At 39.5% G+C, this 27,713-nt stretch overlaps 1 protein-coding gene across 1 annotated transcript; it reads right to left on the reverse strand.

Annotated features, from left to right (window-relative positions):
• Positions 1-27,411, reverse strand: htr7c (5-hydroxytryptamine (serotonin) receptor 7c). Its single transcript, XM_067603542.1, has 2 exons — positions 26,719-27,411; positions 1-2,100 (listed from the first exon to the last, which is right to left on the reverse strand). The coding sequence occupies exons 1-2, from the start codon at positions 27,183-27,185 to the stop codon at positions 1,362-1,364; spliced, it is 1,206 nt and encodes a 401-aa protein (XP_067459643.1). The 5' UTR covers positions 27,186-27,411; the 3' UTR covers positions 1-1,361.
• Positions 27,412-27,713: the final 302 nt, after the last annotated feature.

Here is a 27,713-nt window from a genome sequence, read left to right on the forward strand (position 1 = left end):
AGTGATGGAATGCTTTTTTCACTTCCCCAGGTCGTCTCTGACGATAATGACAAAGTGGTTAAACAGAGCAATCACAAAGCAGTTGTAGATTGACACAATAAAAAATAGTTACATCTGTTTGGAGAAAATGTACAGTATTCTCAAAAATCGAGGTAGAAAAAGCACACACTGCCTGACTGATGACATTTGACACACGTTTACAGAAGTCACTATAGAGTTGAAATGGTAGAGTGGTCAGGAGGGAAGCGACTACATACTGATTCAAAATAGAAGCACTGTCGACAACCAATGGAGCAATAGAGTCTCAAGACCACGTAATTTCTTGAAGTGAAAATGTTCAACAGGTTTAGTTTACTGTATCAACCAAGAAGGTCAGCAGCCAACTGCAGAATGAAACTGATAAAGGCAAAATAACAACAGTGAAAAATCTCCACAGTATCATGGTTTCTGGTACATAGTTCATATTTGAATTCAAGTATGTGATAAAGCATTTGGGTGAAACATGGAACACTTTCATTCACTATTCAAAATCTGTTATGATTTATGTATACAGTGGCATGTAGAACAAGTATGTTTCATGCAGACACTAAACAAACTACTTTTCTTTTTAAAGCAACAAACACTGAGATTTCATGAATGGAAAACGTTCCCTTCATGTTGCATTTTAACAATATTCTCCAGTCACCCTCATTTCTCTTGGCATCAGTACATTTTAAACATTTGGGAAACATTTAAGGTGCTCCTTTTAAACTTAGTGAGAGGACCAAATTGAGAGCCATGACTGAGGATGAATTGATATAAATAATACGTGATCCTGTCACAGAGCACAATATACCTCAAAGTGTTCCCCTCCTGTTTGAAATGAATCTGCGACATGTAGATGAAGATGCTCAGAAGACATTGTGCCACAAAACAAATGTTTCTCCTTATCAAACATCAATTTTGTTAATATACAGACATCAGTTTGCTTTCTGTTTACCTAGAAAGGCCTGGGATGATCGATTGTGTTTACGTGTCATTTCCTTTGTCACTTCAGTATCTTACCAGAAATCCAGAGCCAGGACGTAATTGTGGCATAAGCACAAAAGCAGTGTTGACTTGAATAGCCCATCAAGTACGTTCTATGATTTTCCTTCCCAAAATAGAATGACTGAGTCACACACACACTGAAGTGATCGTGCTGTCTTGCCGCCTTTGCGGAGGGGCCAGAGAGCCACCAACAGTGACTCCCCCTCTGTCAGTCTGTGTCTTATCTACAGGCCTGCTGTGTACACATCGCCCTTTAAGCACCGAGTGTACAAGCACAGGGTCACCATACCCCACTTTTTGAGAGCCAATATATGTCACTAAAATATTCTGCTTTAAACCTTGAGAGCCTCATGGACTCCCACAGCAGACAGTCGGCGGTTGATGTTGCGATAACGGCAGCGAAGAAGGTCACGATAAGTGGAGCGCAGGTCTCGGTTAAAGAAGGCGTAGATGAAGGGGTTCATTAGGGAGTTAGCGTAGCCTAACCAGAGCAGTGTGCGCTCCAGCCAGATAGGCACACAGCTACACTCCACTCCACAGATAAAGGGCCTGGCAGTGGACAGGATGAAGAACGGCAACCAGCACACAGCAAAGACCCCCACGATCACCCCCAGTGTTGTGGCTGCTTTCTGCTCCCGTTTGAAGATGGAGATGTTTCTGCGTTCACGGTTCAGCAGGCGGGACAAGGCAGCGCACTCCTCTGCCACACCAGGAGGCTTTAGCCCCTGCATTCGCAGCGCCTCATTAGCCACTGTTTCAAGGCGATCGCGACGCGAAACGTCAGTGAAGCGGTGCTTGGCGCCACTCTTGCGGGCTGCCCTGAAGATTTTGTAGTACATGACCAGCATGACCAGCATAGGGATGTAGAAGGCTACGGCTGTGGAATAGATGGTGTAGCCAAAGTCTTGGCTAATGAGGCACACACCGGCTGTGTGGACGTTTTTGGCCCAGCCACAGAAAGGTGGCAGGGTGATGGATGCTGACACCAGCCACACTCCCAGGATCATCTTTGCCATCAGCTGACCATTCTGCCGGGCTGGGTAGGTGAGGGGCCGTGTGATCCCCAGATACCTGTGAGGAAGTGAGACAAAAACTATTACAAATTACTCAGCACTAGCTTCCAGGCAGATTTTCAACTTGGGGCTGAAAGTGGCTGAATGTGCCTTCATATTTGTTCTAAAAACCCTTTAACACCGTGTTAAGTACAGTAGCTTCATCATCACATCATCACAAAAATAAGGATTACTTATCACATGTAATTCACTCAGACACTCAACTGAAGCAAATAAATGTGCTGCCTGTCTTCATTAAGATGAAACTGCACTGTAGTGGTATCAAATACATGTCCACTCACTTAAAAGACATTTCAATCAGTCATAAACTCTGTCATTGCCTAGATGGCCATTAGCTTCTTTTCTTTGGCTTTGGAGGAGCTTAGCAGGTAAAGAGGGAGCTATCAATAAAATCAATCAGTTAACTGTGGTTTCAAATAGCAGCTTGAGATGTCAGAAAAAACAAGATAAAGTGAGCTGTGAAAGGCTTTAATTTGTACAAAATTGAGAAAATAACCGTTATTCTCACAAAATGATAAGTCTGTGTGTACATCTCAGTGTGTTTTGGCTGTATGTCCACAGCCTTCATCAACATCAAATGCGTTGTTGATGAAAGCTGTATATTTGAGACTCCAGGCTGTTTCTGCTCTATTGTTAATCACAAGATAAAAAGCTTTAGGGAGCATTGGCCAATTCGTCTCGTTATCCACCAGTGATGTTATCAGCACTGTGGAAATCAAATTCAGCTCAGTCAGCCTGGCCCGGGATTCTTCACTTTATCAACGGTTTGTAGATGTTGAGTTTCTACAAGTCATGTCCAGTTTGACAATATTTGTCAAAATATCACAATATTTGTCTTTACACATTAGCTTACACAGCAACAAAAAATTCAAAACTGCAGTCCTAAGTCCTCAGTTTAAAAGCTTACTGGTTTTAGAAAATAGCGTTACACAAACCACTGTAGCCCAGCATCTCTGCTGCAGATTGCAGCTTGTTAACAACTGACCACACATTGTGCAAGTGGTACTGATCTAGATCAGAGTCACTTGGAGAGGACAAAAAGGCTACAACTGCACTGCAGCTGAAAGCTGATTATGTTTCTCCCATAAACATCTGACACAGATCTGATGTTCTCTAATCAGCTGTTAAAAGCTGCACAGAGTCACTGTTTTTTCCAGATAGGATTTGGAAAAAATGCTTGTGTGTTTTGTGTTGTATGTATATGGTTGCATGTATGATACAGCGGGCATCTGAGGCATGTGACCTACATGCGGGTCATATCAGAATTTGTCATTGTTGCCATGACAGGTGAAACGTCCATTATTTATCTGAGACAGGTGTCATTATTTTGTCACCCATGGGTGGTGGCAGAGAGGACCATGAGACAGAAAGAAGGGGGAAAAGCCAAATACACAACTTCATACACAAACTTTGTTTGAGGAGATTCCTCATTTCAGTCAAAAATTAAATTGTTTATTATTGTTTGCGTTACCATAAGTTTTAAGTGACATCACAATCAGATAAAAAATATTCCTATATTTAAAGCCTCTGCAGTATATTTGTAGTTCACATTTAAACTCAGGTGCCATACACTACCTCTTACTTCTTAAAGGGGACATATTATGCTCATTTAAATGTCTTTATTTTTTTATTTTGGGGCTCTACTCTAATATCTTTGTGTGAATCACAGTTCAGCCTCTGTCTGAAAACAGGCTACATCAACAAACAATGCAACAAACTATAGTAGTAGGATTTCCCTACTTTTTCTCGTCCTTTACTCAAAATGTCAACTTTTCAAATATATCTGTACATATTTGAGCCAGGATCCAATCTGAATTATGAGAGTGGACAACACAAACAACACATAGAAAAACCTTAGCAACAACTTTAGCAACCAAGGCTACTGAACAGACGGCCATTAATGGGCATGCGCAACTATCTGATGTCAACTCGTCAACAAAATAGAAAAAACCATTGCAAATAAGCCTTGAGAGCAAGCTGAAGCCCTGGCCTTTGACTTGCAGGCAGCATTTCTACAGTACATACGTTAAACTCAAGTCTTGGAGCTTTGACCACGTTTGGCATAGATATCTGACATCATAACAGTTTATAAATAACAGAAAACCAGAAAAAGCATAATACATCCCCTTTAAAGATCCCTTGGCTCAGGTTAGTTGTGTTCAGTGAATATTATGTAACAAGTAAGTGTTAATTCACCCCAGATCCCTCCAACCACTGCTCTGCCGAGCTTACAACTCTCACTTAAAATATACTTAAGCTTTACAGCAGGGACTGAATACATCCAGGCGAGCAATGTCAAATAGATAGACGACAGACCCTGAGATGGGTACACTCTATGCTGTGGGAATTCTTAGAAATACATAATGGATACCCAGTAATGCAACACTCCTCTGTGAATACATTATTCAGTAATGAGGAAGGTGGTCGTGGTGGTTATTTGAGGGGGATATTTGTGTGTCAGTTCTCCACAACCTATGACTCATCTCCGGGCTGTTAGAAGACAGAGCTGTTTTCAGACGCACTCTCACTGGAAACAAAATCTCACCCTTCACTCAGAGAGAAGATAAGGCAGTAAGCATTTTAACACTTCATTACACAGCTTCCTGTGTGTGTTTTAGCAGGATGAGCTGAGGCAAACATCTGTGGGACCTGCTGCCGGTTTTCTCTTGTTCATTTTAACATAAAGAGATTAAGCAATCCCTGTGAGGCAGTATAGGATACAGCAAAAATAAAACCTATATGAGGAGCATTGCAAAATTAGGTGTATAAAGACATACACCACCAACAATGACAGAGCTACAAATCATCAAGTAAAACACAAGTGGGTGTGAATTTTTATCAAAGAGAAGTACAAATGCAGAGAAATAGAATTGAACACCACTCTTGAATGTTTAGCCCTAATTGTGATTCTTTCACCTCAGATGAATTTTAATGTTGTTGTTCTGTATAACCCACCATCACACAGTGTCTCCTTTTATGATGAACAACAAGATATAATGAAAGGTTTTGATTCTCACATAGAAACAAAATGATATGGTGACTACAACATTAATTGGTTGGACAAAAATGATAAACAAAAACTGAAAATGATTATGTCAAAGTTCAACTTCCAGCAGATGATTAAAGGACCTACAAGAATCACTAGAAACAGTAGAACCCTAATTGATATGGTATTTACCAATAAAACAGATCGGATAACAAAAACAAACAACTTATTAACTGGTCTGTCTGAGCAAAGATGGTCATCCCTAAGTCCAAAATTGTGCAATTTGAACGTGATCTTGGGAATATTAATTGGGATCAGCTTATAGAAATAGATGACGTGGATATGTGTTGTAACTTCATGACTACTGCTCTAGTGAAATTAACAGCAAAATATACCAAAAACATGAAATGTAAACAAAGGAAAGCAACTTTACCATGGCTAAATAATGAAATATGCAAACTTATGAAAAAACAAGATCTGGCCTTGAAAACAGGTCGTCGCAGCACAGCTAGTTGACCATCTAGAGACCAATCGACTCCTTCATCCACAACAATTTGGTTTTAGACCAAAATGTTCCACTGAAACTGCAAATTGTTATTTCATTGAAAATGTAAAGCACTCATTGGACGGAGGTAATGTCGTGGGGGCAGTGTTTCTTGATATGAAAAAGGCATTTGACACTGTCAACCATGACATTCTCCTGTCTAAATTGTCTGCATTCAATTTTTCAAAACAAGCAGTTGATTGGTTTGAGTCATATCTTCAAACTAGAGAACAGTGTGTGAAAGTTTACCAAGACATGTCATCCCTTTTAAACAACAGAATGGGTATTCCTCAAGGTTCAATCCTGGGTCCGCTGCTTTGCTGCCCATTGGCCAACTGCCAGCTTTATACAGATGATGTGGTCATATATGCGCCAGCCAAGTCACCTAGCAAGGCAGCGGAGATTCTAACTGCATATGTGGATGATGTCCATCAATGGCTGTAACATAATCTTGTCTTGAACTTGAAAAAAACAGTTTCTATGTGTTTCTCCATTAGAAAACAGGGCTCACTTGAAAATTTTGAAATCAAGATATGGAATGAAGAAATAGAGGAGGTCAATGATTTCAAGTTTTTAGGATTATCTTAGATCTGCAACTCAAATTTGATAAAGAAGATTTCAAAAACAGTAAAGACCAACCTTAATTGTTTCAAACTAATCACGCACTACATACCAACTCAGGCAGCTCAGTTATTTATGTGCGCTATGATTTTCTCTCATTTTTCATATTGTATGACAGTGTGGACTCAAGCATCACCATCGACAATCAGACACCTCAAATCTTGATACAATCAAGCACTGAAAATAGTAGACAAAAAGTGTGTCCGGTGGCATCACTGTCACATACTGAAAAAATACAATCTACTTAGTTTTGAGAGCTTTACTCATCTTTTTTTTTTTAATTAGTTTTTCAAATGTATCAACAGTTTTGCCCCCGAGCCTCTTTCTGAATACATCCAAAGACAAGACAGTACCAGAGTAACTAGAAGCACGGTGAATGGCAACTGTAAAATATCATATCGTAGATCTAAATTTGGACATCAGCTTTCTCCATACAGGGCTGTCAACTCTGGAACACATTACCAACTGAAATCAAATTAATTCCAGATATAAAATCTTTTACAACAAAGGTTAAGTGCTGGCTAAAAGCAAACCAGAGCTGTATCCATTTTTATTGTATTGTATTGTTAATTTTTTTTTTTTAAACTGTACATCACAATCAATGTATTTCAGTGTGTGTATTTTATTGTACTCCCATATCTGTAGAACACTGTGGTTTTTATGATTATGAAAGCTGTATATTTTAATTACACTGTATATGTAAAGCCCAATTAGGGACAAGAGTTGAAAATTAGCAATAGCTATAAACTCTCTGTGCAGTACATCAGTTTCATGCTCTGTATTGGAACTATGTTAAATCGTCCTTATCAAATAAAATAAAAATAAAAAAATAAATTTAATAAAATAAGTTTAAAAGAGTTGTGTGAAAATTATCTGTGGGTTCATCACTTCTAGCGGCAACTTTCACATTGCATGTAGTCATTTGATCCATTGTTTATATAAAAATATTGATTGTAGCAACTATGTAGCAACATATTAAACAAAATGCATATATCAAACCACATGCTATACCTCGCACCACAGAAGATATCACCTTCCATAAAACAGCATGCATTGAGCATAAATACTGACACACATCCAAATAAGGAGTTATTTTTCATATCTCTTGAGGATTTGGGACATATCCACAGCCACAGCAGCCCTCAGGGATTATCCAGTCACAGACAAACAGTGTGCCCGAGCTAATGGAGACTTCCATTACTTCAGCTATGCTACCAGCAAGGGCACAGTGAAGTGAACTATTTTCTGCACCGAAACGCTGTAACCGGCCCTGGTGTGCAACAGTTGTCAGTCATCTCCAGGAGCCCCTCTCAAACCTTTTACAGCTGAGAGGGGATACACAGTGAAATATTTACCAAGCTGCTGTTGGTTTGGATGGCAGAGTGGTAAATTTAGAACAACAAAGGAAGGAACAGAAACTACTTTTTTCCCATAGAAACTTTCCATTGGTGAATTCTCATTCATTCATCTTATAGAGACATGTATAATTCCAACGTCATTGCACTTGAGGGCAATCTGAGATGAGCCTGTGAACAAGTGAAGTGTTGCCCATTTTAGGGAGTCTATCTGTGTGAGTGAAGTGGGCACAGAGATGCAGACGTCGCCTGCAATCAAACCATTTTTGTTGAAGAATTGTGTCTTCAGGAACTGAGCAGTGCGTTGTGGCTGCTTTTTAACCAGCAGTCACTAGTGTGTATTCAGTGCTTTCATGCTCTGTTTGTTTTACATAAGTGAATGGGAAATCTGAAAACTCCCCATTGTTCACTCAATATTCAGTGCAATCATTTCTTGTTGGACAAAATCAGATATCTGCAAAATATGAGAAAGAAAGGTTTGTTTTCTTTTTGATTTTGATTGATTTGAAAATGAAAAACAAGTGTAAAGTATAAACACAGAGTATTTATTCTGAGCTGCCCTAGACTGAAGAGCACCAAATCTGTCTGGTGAGAGTTATGGGATTTCTCCGACATCAGACAACTACCTCAGTCCTCAAGGAATGCTTCATCTCTCCTGTTCTATTTGAGGAACCTCCATACAACAGAAACTGAACTTCTTCTCTCACCAAGCATGCTGCACAACATGAGCAGAGCTGTAGTTTCCATGTCAACAAGGAAGCAAAGGCACAATCCCTTCTGTTTCATACTACAGTCAGAATTACTCTTTGCTCTTTAGTGTTCAAACTTTCACCTGTCTACAGTGAGACTAAGGTTGTATATGTAAGTTTGAATGAATGCATAAAACAGCAGCAGAACTTTTTTTTTTAATCTCATTTAGACTCTTACATAAACTAAACTGAGTCATCCCTGGACAGACATCCTGCTTCTCTCACATTTCTCTGTTATCTCCAGCCACAGGACTTCCAGCTTAGGTCAGACTGGTGTCAAGTAGTCTGTGAATAATTCTTCTAATACTGTACATATTGTAGCTTAGGACTGGTATGCTTGGTATGAGTGCTAGCAAACATCTAAACATCTCATTTTAATCAAGAGTTGAACTGCACATGTCTGAATTGACTATGATGTTAAGCTTAAAGGTCAGTTCAACAAAATTACAGAAACATTTATTCTCCCACTTAGCATGACTTAATTACACTTTAATTAGTTTTAAAATGCTGTGTGTGTGTGTGTGTGTGTGTGTGTGTGTATAAATACACACACACACACACACACACACACACACACACACATACTGTATATGCATGTATGTATGTATGTATGTATATCAGTAGGTGGCTAAAGTCACTTATTTGACTGTAACTAGCTGTGTCTCTGATTAGACTTCTTACACTGTGTCTACACATAGTGTTTCTCAGTCATCTGTCTCACATGCATCTGACAGAAGAGATACTCCTCTATTTTAATCAATATACAGGCTGTCTACACAGCCCCTAGTCTGGTTGAACCTGTTTCCAGATTCAGAATCATAAACCCAAATTTTAAAAGCATGATCTACAGAATGCAAGGGTACATTAGTGACAACTACAGCTTGGAAAATACCTAGGACCTCAAGCAGCAACTAAACCCAGGGGCACCGTGGGAAGTTTGAGATACGTCTGACACAGTAAATATCTATAATCTGAAACCTTTTTCAGGACCACTGACCAATTGTAGGACCCCTGAATAATAACATTTTCAGTCCACACAGACAGCACGACTGACTATCCTTTAAAAACTATTATCCTTTTTATTCATACTTATGATGCAATAGAAAGCTTTTCTAAAAGGTATGTGTACTTGAAGGACACATCACGCTTTAGCTCCTCTGACACCTTTATGATGTCTGTTTTACTTCCTCCTAATTGCCATAAAGCAGTAGTGCGGATATTTTATGGCCCTCGCAACACAGCACACCACCTGTCCAGTAAACCACCCTATCGTTGGTTTACTGGCTCTCACAACGATAGAGATGATGGGCAGCTATTAGTGCCACAGTGATAAATTGATTCCCCTTCCAACAGTCAGTGTGCCCATCCCTGTCAGAGTAGAGTGTCCTTGATTACAAAGCAAATAGCCTGCAGGCACCACAGAGTAGAGTACAGTAGAATAGAAGAGAAGAGAAAGGGCAACTAAAGATCTGTGTATAAACACAACAACACATCAGAAGGTAATACAGTCACACAAAAGATGATTACAGGACATCACAATCATAGTTAAAGGTGATTCTTCCAGCTTTGTTGAGCAGGTCAAACACTCCAAGGAAAAATAGGGACAGGTGACTTGATGTACCACCTGAACATGGAAACGACACAGAGGGAGCAATACAGTAGCACCTCATTCCCAGCTGAGCAAAGAGCACATGCACCAACATCTCTTAATGTTTTGTGAGATATACACACACTCTGAACTGCAGATTACACATTCATGGTTTCTGTGGGCAAAAAGGAGCATCAAGCAAACAATGATGAATATATAAAAAGTGACTCAAATTATAGTAAAATGTCAACAAAAGTTCAACATTTTAGGAAATATGCATATTCACAATGCATATTCAGAAGAGTGACACCAGTGCAGACTCCAGGAAGTTACCCAGAACCACAAAACCATGTTTTTATATTTCAGTTTGGTGCTGGTGGGCTGATTTTGTTACCTTTGGTCAGAGTCAGGCTAGTGGTTTTCCCCTGTTTCCAGCCTTTATGTCAAACTGAGCTAATACCTTGATGGCTATAGCTTCATATTGACCATACAAATAAAGAAGTGGTATAGATATTCTCATCTAACTCTCAGGAAGAGAGCAAAGCGTCATAGTAATCCTTTCAGAGAAACATCTTTTGTTTACAGTGGTGTTGAATAGAACTTCACATATTTGAGCCATCTATTTAAATTGCAAGCTTAAACTGCTTTTCACCCTCCATTATTGTCCTTTGACAAAATGGAAAATGTTAACTCAAGGTCGCTTACTAGCTTTTACACTGAATTAAGATGTTTTTGTCAAACTACTTTTCCCAAGGTCTGTCTATTCTTTAACCATATTAACTCTCACATTCACTGCTGTTCGCTGCTTTTCACAGGTCTGAAGATGTCATGTTTACAAAGTGAAAACATAACATAAACCAACCCAGACTTCATGTTTCCTGATTTAAACTACGGCTGCTGCTATTTTCTATCGCTGCTGTTCCTGCTGATGCTGTTTCTGTTCAGCACATCAGTCACTGACAGCGCTGCCTTTAAACATTTCTCTAATGCACCGTAAAGCTGAGTACAGTGCATGTATGTGCAGTTCATTTTAAGTTTAAGCGGAAAAGGCAGCAGCAATTCCCATAACACACATTATTTAACATTGTACTCTTCTCTTTACGGCTCACTCCTCGGACTCCCTGTCCCAGCGGACTCTAACAACATCATCTGGCCCTGAGCTTTCACCGGTGTCTTGACCTTTTCATTCTGGTAATGGCAGCCTCAGAGAGCATCTCTCAGCTCTCCCAGTCCTCAAGGTAATTTGAAAGCACTCACACAAATCTCTTGATCTGTGATCTATGGCTTGTTGGTTAATCTTACATCTATGGACAACAGTGTTACATGTTGCTCCATTCAAGATGTTTGCACAGAGTTGTCAAAGTGAATCACACAGACTCATCATTTCAGTTCAACTAAATTCTGACTGTTTTGGTGTTTGGTTAAGGTTATGGAACTAGGCTTAGGCTTTGGCTTCATCATGGTTAAATGAGAAAAGAATAAGATAAAATTCCTCCATCATCATTATTGTCCAATACATTTTATTTTAGTGTTAGACCAATAAAGTTACAGCAAGTCCAAGCCCCTCCCCCTCACCTCCTTGTGGTTTTTGTATTTTCTGTCCTCCACCCTTACAAGATGCCAAATTTTTCAAACCAGTCAAAATATGCCCCTTCTTCTAAGACCACTCACACACAGCAAATATTTTAATTCCCTTCATATACACCATATATCTTTTTATTATTATCTTTCAGGCATGTTACTCCAGTCATCAACTATTCTGTCTTTCTGGACAGTGAAAGTGAAAGAAAGTTCTGAGTAATACCAGGCAAACCAACATCCAGGACCTTGACTTGCTCAGCATAGAGGGCAACCGCCTCAATTATTAAACTTAAAAATGTTTCAGCCAGCTCTTGGGTTTACACCAGGCTATCCGCTGCTATAAATGGTTATGGGATCTGTAAATCCTGTTGGTTGCCCCTGTTTGAACTGCCTGTTTACAGTTGTGTCTCCTTCATCTTTTAGCAATGGGAGAGGCTGTCTCTGTCAGGGGGCACAGATCAGGATTTGCAGTGATTTAATCTCCTTTCATACATTTGCCAAAGATCAGTTCAGTTCATCAGTTACTCATAGTTAGTGTTGTGAAGCAGCAGCAAGTCAGTCACAACCTCAGTTTTCATGGCCTCGCCTATAAATAGCTATTATGTAAGGAAAATAATGACATTTGCACCAAATTTATATATGCACAACAGTTCTTTTGAGCAGCACTATTAAGTTGTATGAAGAAAGCTTTTAGTCATACTTTTGGGTTTCATGCACTGCTTCCTGAATCTGGACTAGAATGTTTTTCAGTATGATTCACACAAGCTAAGAAGTAAAACCATTTTCTGTGTCACTGGAGTCTACATTAAAAAATCAGTCTACCTCATCACTGTATTTAAATTGACTTTCTGAGTGGATTTCTGCATGGCTGTTGCATTTCGCTGCAGCCTGTTAATTGTTTTTGGGACTTCCATTATGTTAGCAGCCACGGAGACTAGATTTGTTATGTAACTACAGAGCATCTATAGACCTTTCTCACCACCATGAAATTTAAATTGCAAACTTCATAGTTATACAATGACTAAAGTCCGTCAGTGGAAGGTGAATAAGTATGTGCCAGCGAGTCCATCTTCCTCTCTTATTCCTGTCATGATGATGTGAGAGAGTGAGTGTGAAGAGCCCCTTCATCTTTGTCAGAGGCAATTCTGCTGCAGAGTGCCGTCGCTCTCTCAGAGGATACCTCAAAAACTAAATAAGCTTAGAAGAACTCTCACATGTGGGGGAGGAATCTAATTCTCCACTTCTACCTGTTTTACTTCTGACTTTTAAGAAAAAATGTTGAATAATTTTAGTTTTAGGTCAAAGGGAAGAAGAGGTGCTTGATTAGAAAATTTTTAACTCTTTTATGAAAAAATAGTATGTAAACTGTGACAACGTAATGTATTTGCACTGATAAATTATGTGAATTATGTCAATCGACTGTAGCAAAGCCAAATTGCCTTTTAACCTAACTAAATTCTTTAACCAATTATGATATACTTTTGCTGAACTGCTGAACCACTGTACACTGTGATGCTTGACACAGACTTGCATCGGGGCGGCTGTGGCTCAGGAGGTTGTCAAGTAATCAGAAGGTCGCATGTCGAAGTGTCCTCGGGCAAGATACTGAACTCCAATTTGCCAATGAGTGTGTGTGCGTGAGTGAGCATTAGAAACATTGCAATGCGCTTTGGATTAAAAAGCGCTATATTGCTCCTGATGAGCAGGTTGGCACCTTGCATGGCAGCTTCTGCCATCAGTGTATGAATGTGTGTGAATGGGTGAATGTTGGCATGTGTTGTAGAGCGCTTTGTGTGGTTGGTAGACTAGAAAAGCACTACATAAATGCAGTCCATTTACTATTTACTAAGGATATCACAGCCAGCTCATCTTTTGAGCCAAGTCATTTTCTTCCACTTTGGCATCAGCCAGCAGTTAGTATAAATGAAATAGCCATTATATGACATAAAATAAGATTTGCCTTGGACATCACAGTGTCTGCAGTATAAAATCACAACAAAACAACAATTAAATAAAAAAACAACAAATACATTCAACCATCACTTACAGATGCTCATCTACATCAGAAAAAGTGTACACATAGTGCAATATATAACAGTGATCAACGACAAGAAGGACAGCTACAGCATACTCATATTTCAGCATAGGTGGTGTTAAGGGCTTTGATGGGGGACAAAGGAACATTTAAAATGGTTATGCCTGCTTAGGGGAACCCTGTACTGTCTGTCTGCAGCGAGGAGCTGATACTCAGGGTAGAGAACATGTTGGGTCTGATTATGGTTTGTTGAAATATAGCTTGAGGACTAGGATGAGGACTCCCATGATTGTCATGACTGTCTGTATAAATCAGGTGATCTGGGCCTTTGACTGTACTGTCAGGTTACCAAACCACACAGAGATACCTTAGCTCAGGAGGCTCTCCACTGCTGCATGATAGAATAGAACCTTCACTTCCTGGTTCACACTAAAGGGTCTGAGCCTTCTCAGGAAGTGCAGCCTGAAGCAGACATCCTCCATACCACGGTAATTTGTTATCCACGTGGATGCCCAGGTACCTAGAAGAGTCCCCCTGCATCATGGTATGGTAATGGATGACTTAGGGTCAAACACAATCTGCTTGTGCTGAGGATGAGATGATGTTTGTCACACCACTGTGCAAAGTTCTGGATCATAGACTTACACACATGGACATCAGGTGTATGAGTCATCATTTCGTGGATCAGCAAATGGAAAAGGACAGTGAGGAGGAGTTGTATCCAATTTGTTCCTGAGTCACTAGACAATACAATGTAATATAAAGACCAATGTTGAGGACTGTGCTTCTTCCCACCTCCTATTCTTTTACTGACCTTTTTTTATAGGACACGAAAATAGACGTCATGTTAAAAAAACTCAGCCAAGAGCAAGGGAATGCTATTGATATCTGTATTTAACAACAACAACAACTATCATGCTAAAAACAGACAAAAACCCCAAATCAAACCTATACAATTTCTTATCAGCTTAACACATGACATATATGATCAGACCTGACAGGTGACAACATAACTAGAAGTGAAGAAAACATAGAAGAGGAAATTGACTCATTTCCTTGATTTCATATATCAAATAAATGAGGTTTCTGTGGTGGATAACAGAACAGTATTTCACCGAATTACTGCAAAATTAGGGGCCGTCATCATGAAATCAAAGAATTAAAAATATAAATTTCTCCCTTTTGGTTTTTTCCCAAAGGAAAACGTAGGACAACTGAATCACAGAGCAGATATGTACGGTAGTAGTAGACTGCTGTAGTAGACAAAAAAAGAATTTAATTTCAGTTGGACAGTACAACACAGGAGATTTGATGGATTTTGAGATGTTCAAAATGATTAATTGGATTTACAGTATGCCTTGTCTGCAGCCAGATGTTGTGTGTCTCATTTAAAAGAAAAATACGCAACCTATAAATCAATCTGTTAAGTAGTACTCTGTGAAAACTTTCAAATAAAACAAATGAGAACAAGTCACAAAAGGAATACTGTACGCTCAACTATGTCATATCTGATGTTACAAGCAAAAAGGAATAACAGCGCTTACCGCTTACATCAGCACAGCTGATATTAATGTTTTTCAGGAGAAGGAACTAAATTGAATGTAATTTGATTTTGCACCAGATGACATACATCAGAACATCAGATATGGAGGTGGAATCTATGTTCCTGTCCGAGCACAGTGTGCTGTAACCAAACAAACTATGACTGATGACAGGAATATTCATTACAAGAGCATATTTACTGCTGTTTATCTTGCCTATGAGCAGTAAGGGAAAGAAAATAACCACAATAAGTTACTCAGCTTCTCTCTGAGAGAGTGCATTTAAACATACAGTATCACATTTGTACATTTCCAGGATTCATCTCCACGCAGGCTAATTTTGACAGATAGACAAACAAAATACCATTATAGGTCAGCAAACACAGCTGTGACAACAAGATAATGATACTGATCCGGTTAAATAAAAGGTCACTGTTGCCAAAGCAGTGCACATAATGATGGGTAGGAAACAGTTAATCTGCTATAATAATGCTAAACTGTGCAATGAGCTTAATGTGAACAAAAGAAATGGAGGTGTATCATTATTGAAAGCTAAAGTACGTTTAGTTGACTGTGGACTACATGTAACTAGCCTAATAGTCATTAAATTTTTTTAAAAAAAAATCATTCATCTGAGAGTCAGGTTTTGGGAGATTAAGTGACACCAAAATCATCCATATGCACCTGGCAGATTATTGGCTCCAAATTGTCAGAGTTGCTTGGTGTTCTCTGCTGGTAATGGACCAGGTCAGTGGACACTGCCCTCATTGTGACTGGTGATTTTGGCAAAGACAAAGCTTAAAAAATTTTGACAAACTTCCCATGTCCCACCAGATGAACAGGACTTTGTACCATTTTCCATTCAAGGAGGGTTACAAGGCTAATTTTCTCCCACAATTCAGCCGGTCAGATCACCAGCTTCCTCAGACCAGAATATAAACAAAAGATGGTACAGGAAACTGTGGTGACTGAGGTCCGGTGTTGGACTGACCTATCAGAGGCCACACCTCAGGACAACCCGAGTGACATCGACTGAAGATCCGGATATGTTCCAATTCAGCTCTTATAACATCAATGAGTCTATGGTGGTACTGATGAGTTTCATAGCAATGGTGGCCAACAATATCATCCCTACGGTGACTGTACGGTCATTTCTAAACCAGAAACCATGGGTTGATGGATCCATTCATATTCTAATTATTATTATTATTGCTGCACACTAACCTTTTACCAGTCCTCTAGAGTATGCCACCCTTGCATTTCACTGCACATATTAGGAAATATGGGTATGTGATAAACACATTCTTGAATCTTGAACCTTGAAGTTACACACACTACAGAATGTTGAGGGATAAAGTGAAAATTTACAGATTAAGTGAAAATTTTGACCTCCTAGTGGTGCTAGCTGTAAAGTCAAGGGATCACAAAAGTCACTGGGATTCATCTTCTGGGCCACATGAATATCTGTACCAAATCTCATGTAAATAGTTGTCATGATAATTCACTAAAAACCAACAATGTGACCCTCATGGTGGTGTTAGAGGTAAAGTCAGGGGGCTGGACCCACAGATCATTGCCATCCCTAGAGCCATGCAGCTAGTGTGGCTAAAAATTACACACAGCTTTGAACTTTGGAGTGGCATAGAGCAACAGTAAATATAGTACATACACTCACGTCTCACTTGGGCTAATCCTCTGTGTACATCCTCACAGATACAGACACATCCATGCAGTCAGTCAACACTGGTAAACTGTTCTAAAGAACTACTATCACAAATTTGTTTTTAATCTTCATAATTTGAATAAATGTCCTACTCAACACACTGTATACTAAAGTGTTGCCATGGAGCTCAGCAGCCGAAAATCTAGACAGATGGATCATGTGGGTGTTTGTGTTTTCACCATTTAACAGGTAACCTGACCAACACGCCAGTGTCCCAAAAACATATAGTCCTCTGACTGTCAGCATACAGTATGTGCAAAGATCTGTCTGTGTTTCAATGTTTCTACAAATTGACAAAAAAAAATCTCACCACAAAGATTGTACCACACAATCTTCCTAATCTGATAGAGTTTGCCCAGTTGAATCATAGGTGTTCAAATTTCCATTTTTTGGGGCACTTTAAGTGTGATACAATTGAAAGCTCCACAACAGCTCTGATGGATCTTGTGGTCAGATTACTTTTCTCAACTATTGGTTCCAAGATCAAGAATGAACTTTCAATCTCAACTGTTAATGCACTGGATTACATATGATTTTGCTCAGGGCTAACACATTTCTCTTCCCAGTGTGTCACACACACAGTCATGTCCGACAGGGCTGCCTGCAGACCCTTGACCCAGTTAGTGGTCAGTTTCAGGGTTCAGTGCCTTGCTCAAAGGCAGATTGGCAGTGTTGGGGGTACCATAACTCAATTTTCTATTTCACAGCTGGAATACAAACTCCACTCAGAGCTAGGGGTTAAATAACTAACTTCTCAGCATCTACATGCCCGGAGTAAAGAGGAACATCACAGCTGTACTGTCATATTGAACTTCAGTCATACAACATTTTGGGATAATTTAACTCTCTCTTTCTTGATAAAAGTATGTGGTATGTTGTATTCTTTAAGAAATATATTGGAATGATGTCAATACACCAAAACCAAAAAATAATAATTTCAGAATTAAATGACAACCACAGTAGACTGAACATATATGAAGAGTGGTGTATTCTTGAGAGAAATGTGAGCAAATTAATTATTGCCTGTGTCTAAAGGGATTGCTTCTAAAAGCTGTTGCCTTTGGCAGGATTACAGTATACGCCCAAATGCAGAGACTTACAGTTTATCCTCTGAACATAAACACACATGGATGCACAAGATTGGTCACTGATTTAAAAAAATTAACTCCTCAGTAATTGGTTATATGATCATTCATATTGCCCTCAATAATAGACCATATAAATATTCATGTGCACAAATGCAGTGAATACAAAATGCATGTTTATTCTACAACCAAAGCAATATGCAAAATGTTCAAACATATTATCTGCAATTCACAGCACGGTGTGTGTGTTTTGTCTCTCAGTATTGTCTCTCCACTCCATCAACAGGAAAAATATTGGTTCACTGCTTGGTAAATGTTCGATGGCCCTTTGTTCTATCTTGATAAATAATAGACCCCACCTTTGTTATTCCATATACAAAACTTGATTTATGCCACACTTAAGTCACTCAGCACTTTGTCCTTTTCTTCTTCCTGTCCTCAGAGATTTCCGGGTAAATAGGATGACAAACTGGGAATAGCAAAATAAAACTCTAAAGATCTCTGTCTGTGGGCTTGTTAATAATTCATCATCCTCCACGTCAAATTGCACAGGAAAGCAGAACATACCAATACTGCTGCTGACATATGACAGTTAGGTACCTCCAGCTTTTAAGGAATGAGGGCTTTTTAAGAAGTTTCACCAGTCTTACGTTGACAAACTCACTCATTACATCAATAACTGTGTATAATTTCATTTCAAGCAAGAAACATCAAATAGGGGTCAGATGGTTTTTACCCAATAGGGGGGACATACAAATTATTAAAGATAATCAGCAAAACAGCTCAAAACAACCCCCTCCCTAACCTAATTTTCATCAGCGAAAGCAGTTCAGCTGGATATTTTCATGTCAGTCTGTGATCCATCGGCATGACTGTTGCTCTTCAAATATGATGTAGAGCTGGATCCTGTTCCAAAGCTCACTGATTAGCTGTGTAGGAAAATCTGATTAAGTGGTTCCAAATATCATCACAGAACATGTGATCTGTGAGTGAAGCATTTAGCAGTTGAAATATTATATTTCTTCAGAATACATTTCAGGGATGGCAGTAAGAGTCTGTTGGTCGGTCAGTTCATCACTTTGTTCCAGACTAAAACATTTCAACAGCTATTGGATGGATTGTCATGAAATTTTGTACATTTATAGTCCCAGGACGATGAATCCTAATGAATCTCCCTGACTTTTCCTCTTGCACTACAATGAGGTTAATATTTGTGGTTTTGAGTGAAATATCTCAACAACTATTGGATGGATTACTATGAATTTTGGTACAGTCAGCATTTAGCGCTCCTGCCTCCTTTTTCACTCCCCTCTTCTTGAGCTTTTTACAAATGAGGTGTAAGTTAGAAGAAGGGGGGCAAGGGTGAAGTGGGGAAAATGGGATGCATGATAACCTCACCAAGCCACAGTGTGTATTGTGCAGTGTATAGCTGTTTAGTTCAAGTGACCTCTGCCCTGAGAGTGCTAGTAAAGAGCTGGTGATGACACCATGCAAGCGTTTATGCCCATTGGACAACTCAAGACAATGAATACATGTTCATTTATAATGTTCCTTTTCCAAATTAGCACTGTTTTAGGGTAGTTAGATTAGTTGAAGGCCTAGGGCTGACATGGATCATTCATTTATTTTATTTATTTAAACTTTTTTAAATTAAAACCCATCCTTTGGATGATACATTAAACCAGGGTCCTGACTCACTGTGGTCATTAAACGTCCCATGACACTTATTGCGAAGAGTAGGGGGTTCCCCGGTGTCCTGGCAAAATTCCCAACCTGGCTGTCTCCATCTGGCCATCTAATTATCCCCCAGTGTAATTGACTCAATGATTTCTTCCCTCTCCACCTCAAGCTGTTGTATGATGAGCATTCTGATGCAAAATGGCTGCCATGCATCACCCAGGCAGATGCTACACATTGGTGATGGCAGAGGGGAGTTTCCCCCCTTCACTTTGAAGTGCTTGGGTATCAAGATAAAGTGCTATATGAATGTAATCCATTATTATTATTAATCAGAATGACCCATGAGAATAATGGGTCATCCATGTTTGTTTTTCAGACACTTCTGTGTGAATCAAGTCAGAGCTTTCAGAAATATATCAGTCTGTCCAGGAAATTGCAATTTTGTGATCACAATAATCAACACAAATATATTTGCAAGAGCTTGCAATTTTGCTGAATTACAGCAACTTTTCAGCATGAAATGGCCAAATCAACAGACCATTCAGCAAGGACTCAGGCATGCATTCAGGTGGAAGATGGACAAATCTCACCTGCCAACAAAAATTATTCCCATAGACAAAACAATTCCCAAATGTTCCCAAATGAGATTTGCATTCAGTCAGTCAGAAAAATACAAGTTGATGCATTTTTCAGACAGCAAAGATGGACATAATCTACCTTAAATATAAAAATGAGCACTTTGGAAATGAAGCTATATTTTTATGTTAATGGTTTATTTTGATGGCATTATTGACTAATTTTACTTGGTGCTGATATTAAGGTGAAAGTTTATTTAATAAAGGCTTATTAATGGAACACAAGTACAGTATTTTTATTTTTAAATAACTTTGAACCAATGGTTTTCATGTTCAGAAAATAAATTTAAAAATTAGTACTGAAATATAGTTGTTTCTGTGATATGTAGTATGGTTTTTATCACACATGACTCTTCATTGGTAGTAGCTTTTAAAAAATTACATTGTTTTCCTTTGTTTGCAATTTTCCCCAATTCCTGCAGTTTTACCACAAAAAGAGCACATAAAACATTGCAAATTGTATTGCAATTTTTGTGAACATGCAACATTTTTGGCTGCATAATTACAAAAAAAGTCCTGGAGGGACTGATATATGAGATTCCCAGTATTAATTTATAAAACACTGCATGTAAACATATGCTGTTGGTAACCCTTTTTTTCTTCTTCTTTTTTGTTTATTGAATATTTACTTACTGTATGTTTTTTTGTATTGTACATTTCATGTGCAGTATATAGACAAGATTCTTGTTTCATTGAAATGTAACAACTATCTAATGCAGTGCTATCTAACAAGAAATCTGAAACCTGAATAAGTGGAAATAAACATAATATGGTAACTTCCATATGGCGTGAATGCAGCAGAGCATGCTGGACCTGCTGTAGCTGCCGTATATTTGACAACAAGCCAGAGATAAATATATTTATTTTTCTAATGAGCCAACAGGAAGTCATCCAAGCCCTCAAACAATGACTACCTTTATCGTAAATGACAAATCCCAAGAGGCAAAATGAGAGAGCAATCACGATATCCAGTCATCCCAACCCCTTGGATCGATTCCCACACACACCGCCCTATCTGATTACATGATGAGAGGACAATTTGTATCCCATATTACCATAATAAAAGTCAAACAGACAGTTAAACAGGATGGAAACAGAGCTGTGGTTGATACAAGCAGATCTTATCAATGATTAACTTGCCAAATGCAATATCGCAGCATTTTTATTTAATGATGGTCTGAAATATTTTCATTGACAGCAGTTTTGCTCTGAGTGCTTGTTTACAGGACGTGGGCAGTGATGGATTTTAAATTTAGACATTGTTTCCTCTTTTAGTATGAAATAGTTGTAGTGGCTTGTAACATTAAATGTGTCTCTTGTGGTTTCCAAAACCTCTAAAACATACTGCTCTCTGTAAACTGCTTGTGATAACAGGATTCAAGAATTCAGTGTAACATCCTATTTATTACCAGAACACACTTTCTGTCCTGATTTAGCATTCCTTTACAAGCATGAACTGCCTTTGATCTGATTGCACTGACTGGCAGGAAATGTCCAATCCTTCACATTTGGCAAAGTGGCCGACAAGTGGGATGTGAATAGTGTCTGAGAGAGCGGAGCTTAGGCGTCACATCACATTACCTGAGGATGCGTCAGCTAGGTCAAGTCATTTGTGTCTGGTGCTGCGGGTGGATGCTTTCCAGCTGCACTGAGAAAGCGCCGTCCCTCCTGGGACGAACTTACTCGCCAACCTCACAAAATATTATCAGATGGGGAGGGCAGGTCGATGTTGGAGCAGTGTGTGAACTCGGCTCATCATTAACACGCCAGTAGGCAGAAAGGATGTGAATGCTGTGGTTAATCCTGCTGCCACCGAAAGGCCCTCACTAGCGTGACTTCTTCCTTCAAATCCCCTGCAGAGGCTTACAAGTGTAATCACACCTATACTGTATTTTCTTTAGCCTGAACCTTGGTGGAAAACTTTACTTTACAGTTACGTGATATTGTTCCTTGACCTACATCCCGTCCATCTTCCACTGTTCACTGATATTTAAAGGACTAGTGTCTAAGATTTAGTGGCATCTAGTGGTGAGGCTGCGGATTGCAACCAAATGAATACCCCTCCCCTTCCAAGCGAGTAGAAGAACCTATGGTGGCCATGAAACTTGCAAAAAAACAAGTAAGGCCCTCTCTAAAGCCAGTGTTTGGTTTGTCCATTTTGGGCTACTGTAGAAACATGGCGGTGCAGCATGGTGGCCTCTGTGGAAGAGGAGTCACTCCCCATATAGATATAAAGGGCTCATTCTAAGGGAACAAAAACATATCCATTCTTGTTTTCAGTTTATTATACACTAATTAAAACATACTTATGAATATTATATTCCATTTCTGCTTAGTCCGTTCTGCTAGATGCCAATAAATTTTTCACACTGTTCCTTTAAGGCTATATTTGACTTGTAGGGTCTAGGGTCTGTCTCTCACTAAACCAAGCTCCTTCATTCCTTTAGCAGCGTCTTTTCTTAGACGTCTGAGAAACTGCAGAAAAGGACTACTCTCTCTTCTCACTATTGTGAATAAATCATTTATATTTGACTTCTGAATTATTGAATATACAACATATTACTCTCAGTGAAGGTAAAAACTGGCTGTAGCCAAAAGAGATACTAACTTTTTAGGGAAGTGGGCACAAATGCAGCTAAACCTTTGCTGAAAGTGCATGCTGGGAGCAGTCCTACATTCATTTGGGCAGGCTTTGGGCATATAACTTCTCTTTTATTCTCTTCACAACATGCAGTCTGGACTCTTCTGCTGTGACTAGGTCAATGCTTTGGTGTGTTGGGTTCAATTTGCAGGGTTGAATCTCTACTTAAGGAAGCTGTAGGGCATGAATGGGTACTCATCCATAAGCATGACTTTTACAGCCATCAGCATTTGCACCTACAGTACAAAATCAATAGCACTGACATGTATTCTGCTATTCTGTTATTTTGTTGTGACCCATGCTACAGGATAGGTAACTTTTTCTTCAGTCAGCCAATAACCTGCTGTTATAGAGTGAGTGTTGTAACTAGGAAATGATTTCTATATAAAATTTAATTCCTTTTTCAGGCACATTGCAGTTTGGGAAATAAAGAGGCAATAGGCTGGACATTCAGATTAAAATGAATACAGAATCATTTTTTTCATTTTATTTAATTTATTTATATTATTCTTCATTTGATTTACAATACACACTAAGCTGCATATACTGCTGCCATACCATTTATGCCATGGTATCTAACCATTTAATATTTCTTGGTAAATTAGGATACTGTGTTGTAAATCAGTGAGCTGTATGGTTTTATTGCAATATATCATTTTTTATATAATGTTAGCATCAGTGTGATGAAGTGCGTTGATTTGTCAGGTATTCATTTACTGGACTGAATAAAAACATACATTCATTTCTGGTTGTTTTATCTGTATTTTACCATGATATACATTGATATTGTGATGTAAACTTACATACGCCCTGATAGATCCATATCACCCAGCCCAAATATTAAGTTGCCAATAGCACTCGTACTTTGATCTCGCTGATAAATCCTGCCTCAGTAGAAGGATTTAGTTTAGATTAAGTATTTGTTTAGGGTACCAATCAAGGCCAAATTTAGTTGTGATGCAATAACTGAAGCTAATCTGAAACCTAGATATCTAAAAATGTAATAAGCTAACATCTGAATTTCTCAGTGTTTATGAATCACCTTATCCACATCTGCATGTTAACATAAGAAAAGATCATGAATAATTTTCTCAGCAGGACTTAAGCCTTTTCTTGCTAAACTGCTGTCATCTGTTTTGCCAGATTGCTTACACACTAAAAAGTCTTAAAATGCATCATTTCACTACAAGATGATTGCATGTAATTAAGAATTAAACCACACTACAATTAGACTGTAGAATTAAGGCTGCTTTACCAATGGGGTGAATCTCAATCTCAGTTCCACTTTTTTTATCCCTGTAAGAGCAACCATATTCAGCAGCTTGCCACCCAGATCAACAGATACAAAGCTGGCAACTGCCCTAGAGTCCTTTAACCAGGTTCTGCATTATTGATTAATCTTGAGGCCTGGTTGTTCAGGGGCCCGGTGTGAAAAACTAGATTTGAATCTTCATTATTTATGTTTGTGTTTATGTGGCGCACATTCCTATGAAAATCTGTTAAACTTGTTTACTTAAAGGTGACATAACGTGTGGGGCCCACAGCTCATTTTTCTCCCAGGACCCCAAGTGGGTTTATCTGGTCCTGATTAGACTTGAGTTAACATGGATGGTGAATGTCAGAGATACTGCATTCCACTTGGGTGACAGCAGTGTCTCTGATAGCATCCACTGGAGCCAGTCAGAGTCCCTGCAGGATCATCAATTCACTGACCTCATACACGAGGGAGCACTCCACCAGCTTCACAATGTCCATATTGCAAACCTATGGAGCTCTGAGATACAATCAATATCCATCTCTGCAGTAGAGCACCATTCTAGGTGCCATATAATATATATACACATTATATACATATAGAGCGACCATATGACCCCCACAAACACACCTGTTCAACCCTGAGCCTTATTTGCACCATACCCTCCTTTGAAGGCACAGAGCTTTTACAATAAATGACCTTGGGAATCCTGGACAATAGTCAGAGAGCCCTAATTACAAGCAATCATGTGTCTAACTGGCAAATCTTATATTCATGAATTATCTCTATGATTCCCATTGTGAATCATATGCCAAACACACTCTGTATTGTTTAATTAATGCAAGCCTGCTTTCATTTTGATAACAGCAAACAGTTTACTGTCTGTCTGTTACAGCTTGATGAAAAAAATCCCAAACTGACTCAATATTATTGAGAATTCTCAGAGTTACACTGTGCCTGACAAAAGGCATTGAAGGAATAGAAGGCCAATGGTGTGATTCAGTGGGTGTGCACACTTTGATTTCATGGCAACAGATTCAGTCACCCACTCTATCTTTTCAGACATAGCTGGTCAGGGTCCATTTGTCCTTTCTGAGTATATAGTGTGAGCTATTCACATTTCTAATCATAGACAATAACACTGAGACCCAACAGAGCTGCTTTGCCACACTCTGAATTATCTCCCACTGGATAACAAAGAGTGGCCTGCACATTGACACTGTTTAATTTTACTGAGATTAGTTCAAATATATTCATGATTATATACTCCTTGAATAATCACCAGGTTCATGATGTTAAAAAAAATAATTCTATAGGGCGATGTGTAATTAATTTTCTCCATACACTGACTGTGTATGTGTGCAGCTCACGACCTGGCTGGGGGAGTGAGTGGCCACAGATCATGTTCAAATCATACACCGCCCATCTATCTTCAGCAATCTGTGTGACCTCTGTGACCTCTTCAGGCGTACTTAAGTGCCTCCTGCTCACAGCATCCAGGAGCAGGAAACATGCATAATTCTTGCTGTAATGCACTGAGATAATAACGCCTGATTGGCCAGTAGGGAGGAAATAATCAGATCATCAGTACAACAATGAGCTTTTGTCTTCATTATAGTTAGTAAGGCAGAGCAGTGACACTGATCACTTGACTTTATTTCATTATGGATTATAGTGGGAGCAACGGACAAGTCTCATTTGTCAGGAGCTATCTGGCTCAGCTCTGGCATTATGAGCAGTGACTCCAAAGGATATACCTGAGAGGCAGAGTGGATCTTGATGGGTGGGGATGAGTGTTCAAGCTTTACTTTCCCCATTTTGAATGTTGAATTTGAAACAGCTCACGGTGGTGCACTTGGGAACTCACTTTCATGAATAATTTTCGAACAGTTTGTTGATGCAAGACTCAAGGATAGTAAACCTCATATATATGTATGGAGTGAGACCAACAAAAAATCAGTATTTGTAGTTTATATACTTCAGAAATGAACTTTACCTACCGCACTATGACAAATCAGCCACGAAGTGTGTAAAGTGAATTCCAGTAGATTTTATCATTTTATTGTTAATGGGGAAGTAAAGGCACATGACAGAGAGCAGGTGCGACCTATGCGCCCTTAAATGTAGGACGACAGTAAATCATGTATCAAAGTCATAGCAACAGCTGTAAGGTCGATGGGCGCTGATCCTACTCTCAGGAAACACTGCCCATGGTCTGGTCAAGCAGATTAATTAAGCGTGCTATAAATTAATCACAGTCTGTGAATGAATTTTCTGGTTCAGTGGCTTCAGCAGCACAGAAAATCCGATGAATGGTTGATCTGGAATTAGACATTTAAATGCCATCCTCTGGCGCAAAAACACCAAGATATTTTTATGCATTTAGCCTACAGTTCATTACTTAATTTGGCAGTTGAACTGTATTTACCCTCAGTGTACTTAAGTGGTTTGAAGCATATAAAAGGGCATATTTGCCGCTTTCGTGTCATTTTAAACCCAGGGCGCGCTGTAGCCTACTATGCGTAATTTCGGTGCCAGAGAAGATTTGACAGACTTCAGTGACAATGAAGCTCGAGCTGCTAACTTTGGGAACTTACCTATCCACGCTGATCACACACAGGGTCATGATGGAGGCAGTGCAGCACATTACATCCATGCCGATGAAGATGTTGCAGAATACCTCTCCAAAGAGCCACTTGCCCCCGGTGAGGTCTGTCACTATCACAAACGGCATCACTACTATGGCCACTGACAGGTCCGCTACTGCTAAGGACACCAGAAGATAGTTTGAAGGTTGCCTTAGTTTCTTCACCACGCACACTGCGATCACTACCAGCGTGTTCCCCATCACGGTGACCGCCGTGATGATCGCCAGCATCACCCCAATAATGATCTTCTCCGGGCGCCCGAAATCCTGCAGCTGCTCCCCGCACGACGCGTTCCACATGGTTGTGGGAGTGATGGTGACGAGGACGTTGTACAGAAGCTGCGGAGTGCCATTGATAACTTCGGAAATATCCTCGTTCTCATTAGAAGTGGGCTCAATTCCCGAACTATTGTGCATCACGACAACGTTATCCCGGTAGCGATGCAAGGGACGCCTCGCCAGTGCACTCCAATTACGCGCATATTTGGATATCTGTAACCTGCTTTCGGGTCTTGTCCAGTGGTTTTAGATCGAGTCTGTAGCAGCTGCACCACATCAGAGCTGTCAACAACTCAGGAGGATTCTTGTTTTTGCATTCAGTTTAAAGATGGTCCGTCTGATGAGGGGCTAGACAGGGACATGTTCCATCCCTACAGGGCGAGATAACTTGTACTCCAAAACTATGAAAATGAGAAATATTACAGAATGTGAATAGCTGCTCCAGAAGTGCTTGTTTCTCAGTGCACTTCCCCGACAAATATGGGTATTTGGGGAGTTGCGCTGAGCAAACAGCACATATCCATGTGACGCATCATTGAGGACGCACAGACAGCCTACTAACTGAACGCATAAGGGATATAAAGGATAGAGCAGCGGTTTCAAAGTGGATTCAGAGAGCTCCGAGCGTGCTTTGGAAAACCCTGAATAGTTTTGTGGCTATTTATT

The sequence above is a fragment of the Thunnus thynnus genome, chromosome 2 (genome assembly GCF_963924715.1).
Source record: "Thunnus thynnus chromosome 2, fThuThy2.1, whole genome shotgun sequence".
NCBI classification, from domain to species: domain Eukaryota; kingdom Metazoa; phylum Chordata; class Actinopteri; order Scombriformes; family Scombridae; genus Thunnus; species Thunnus thynnus.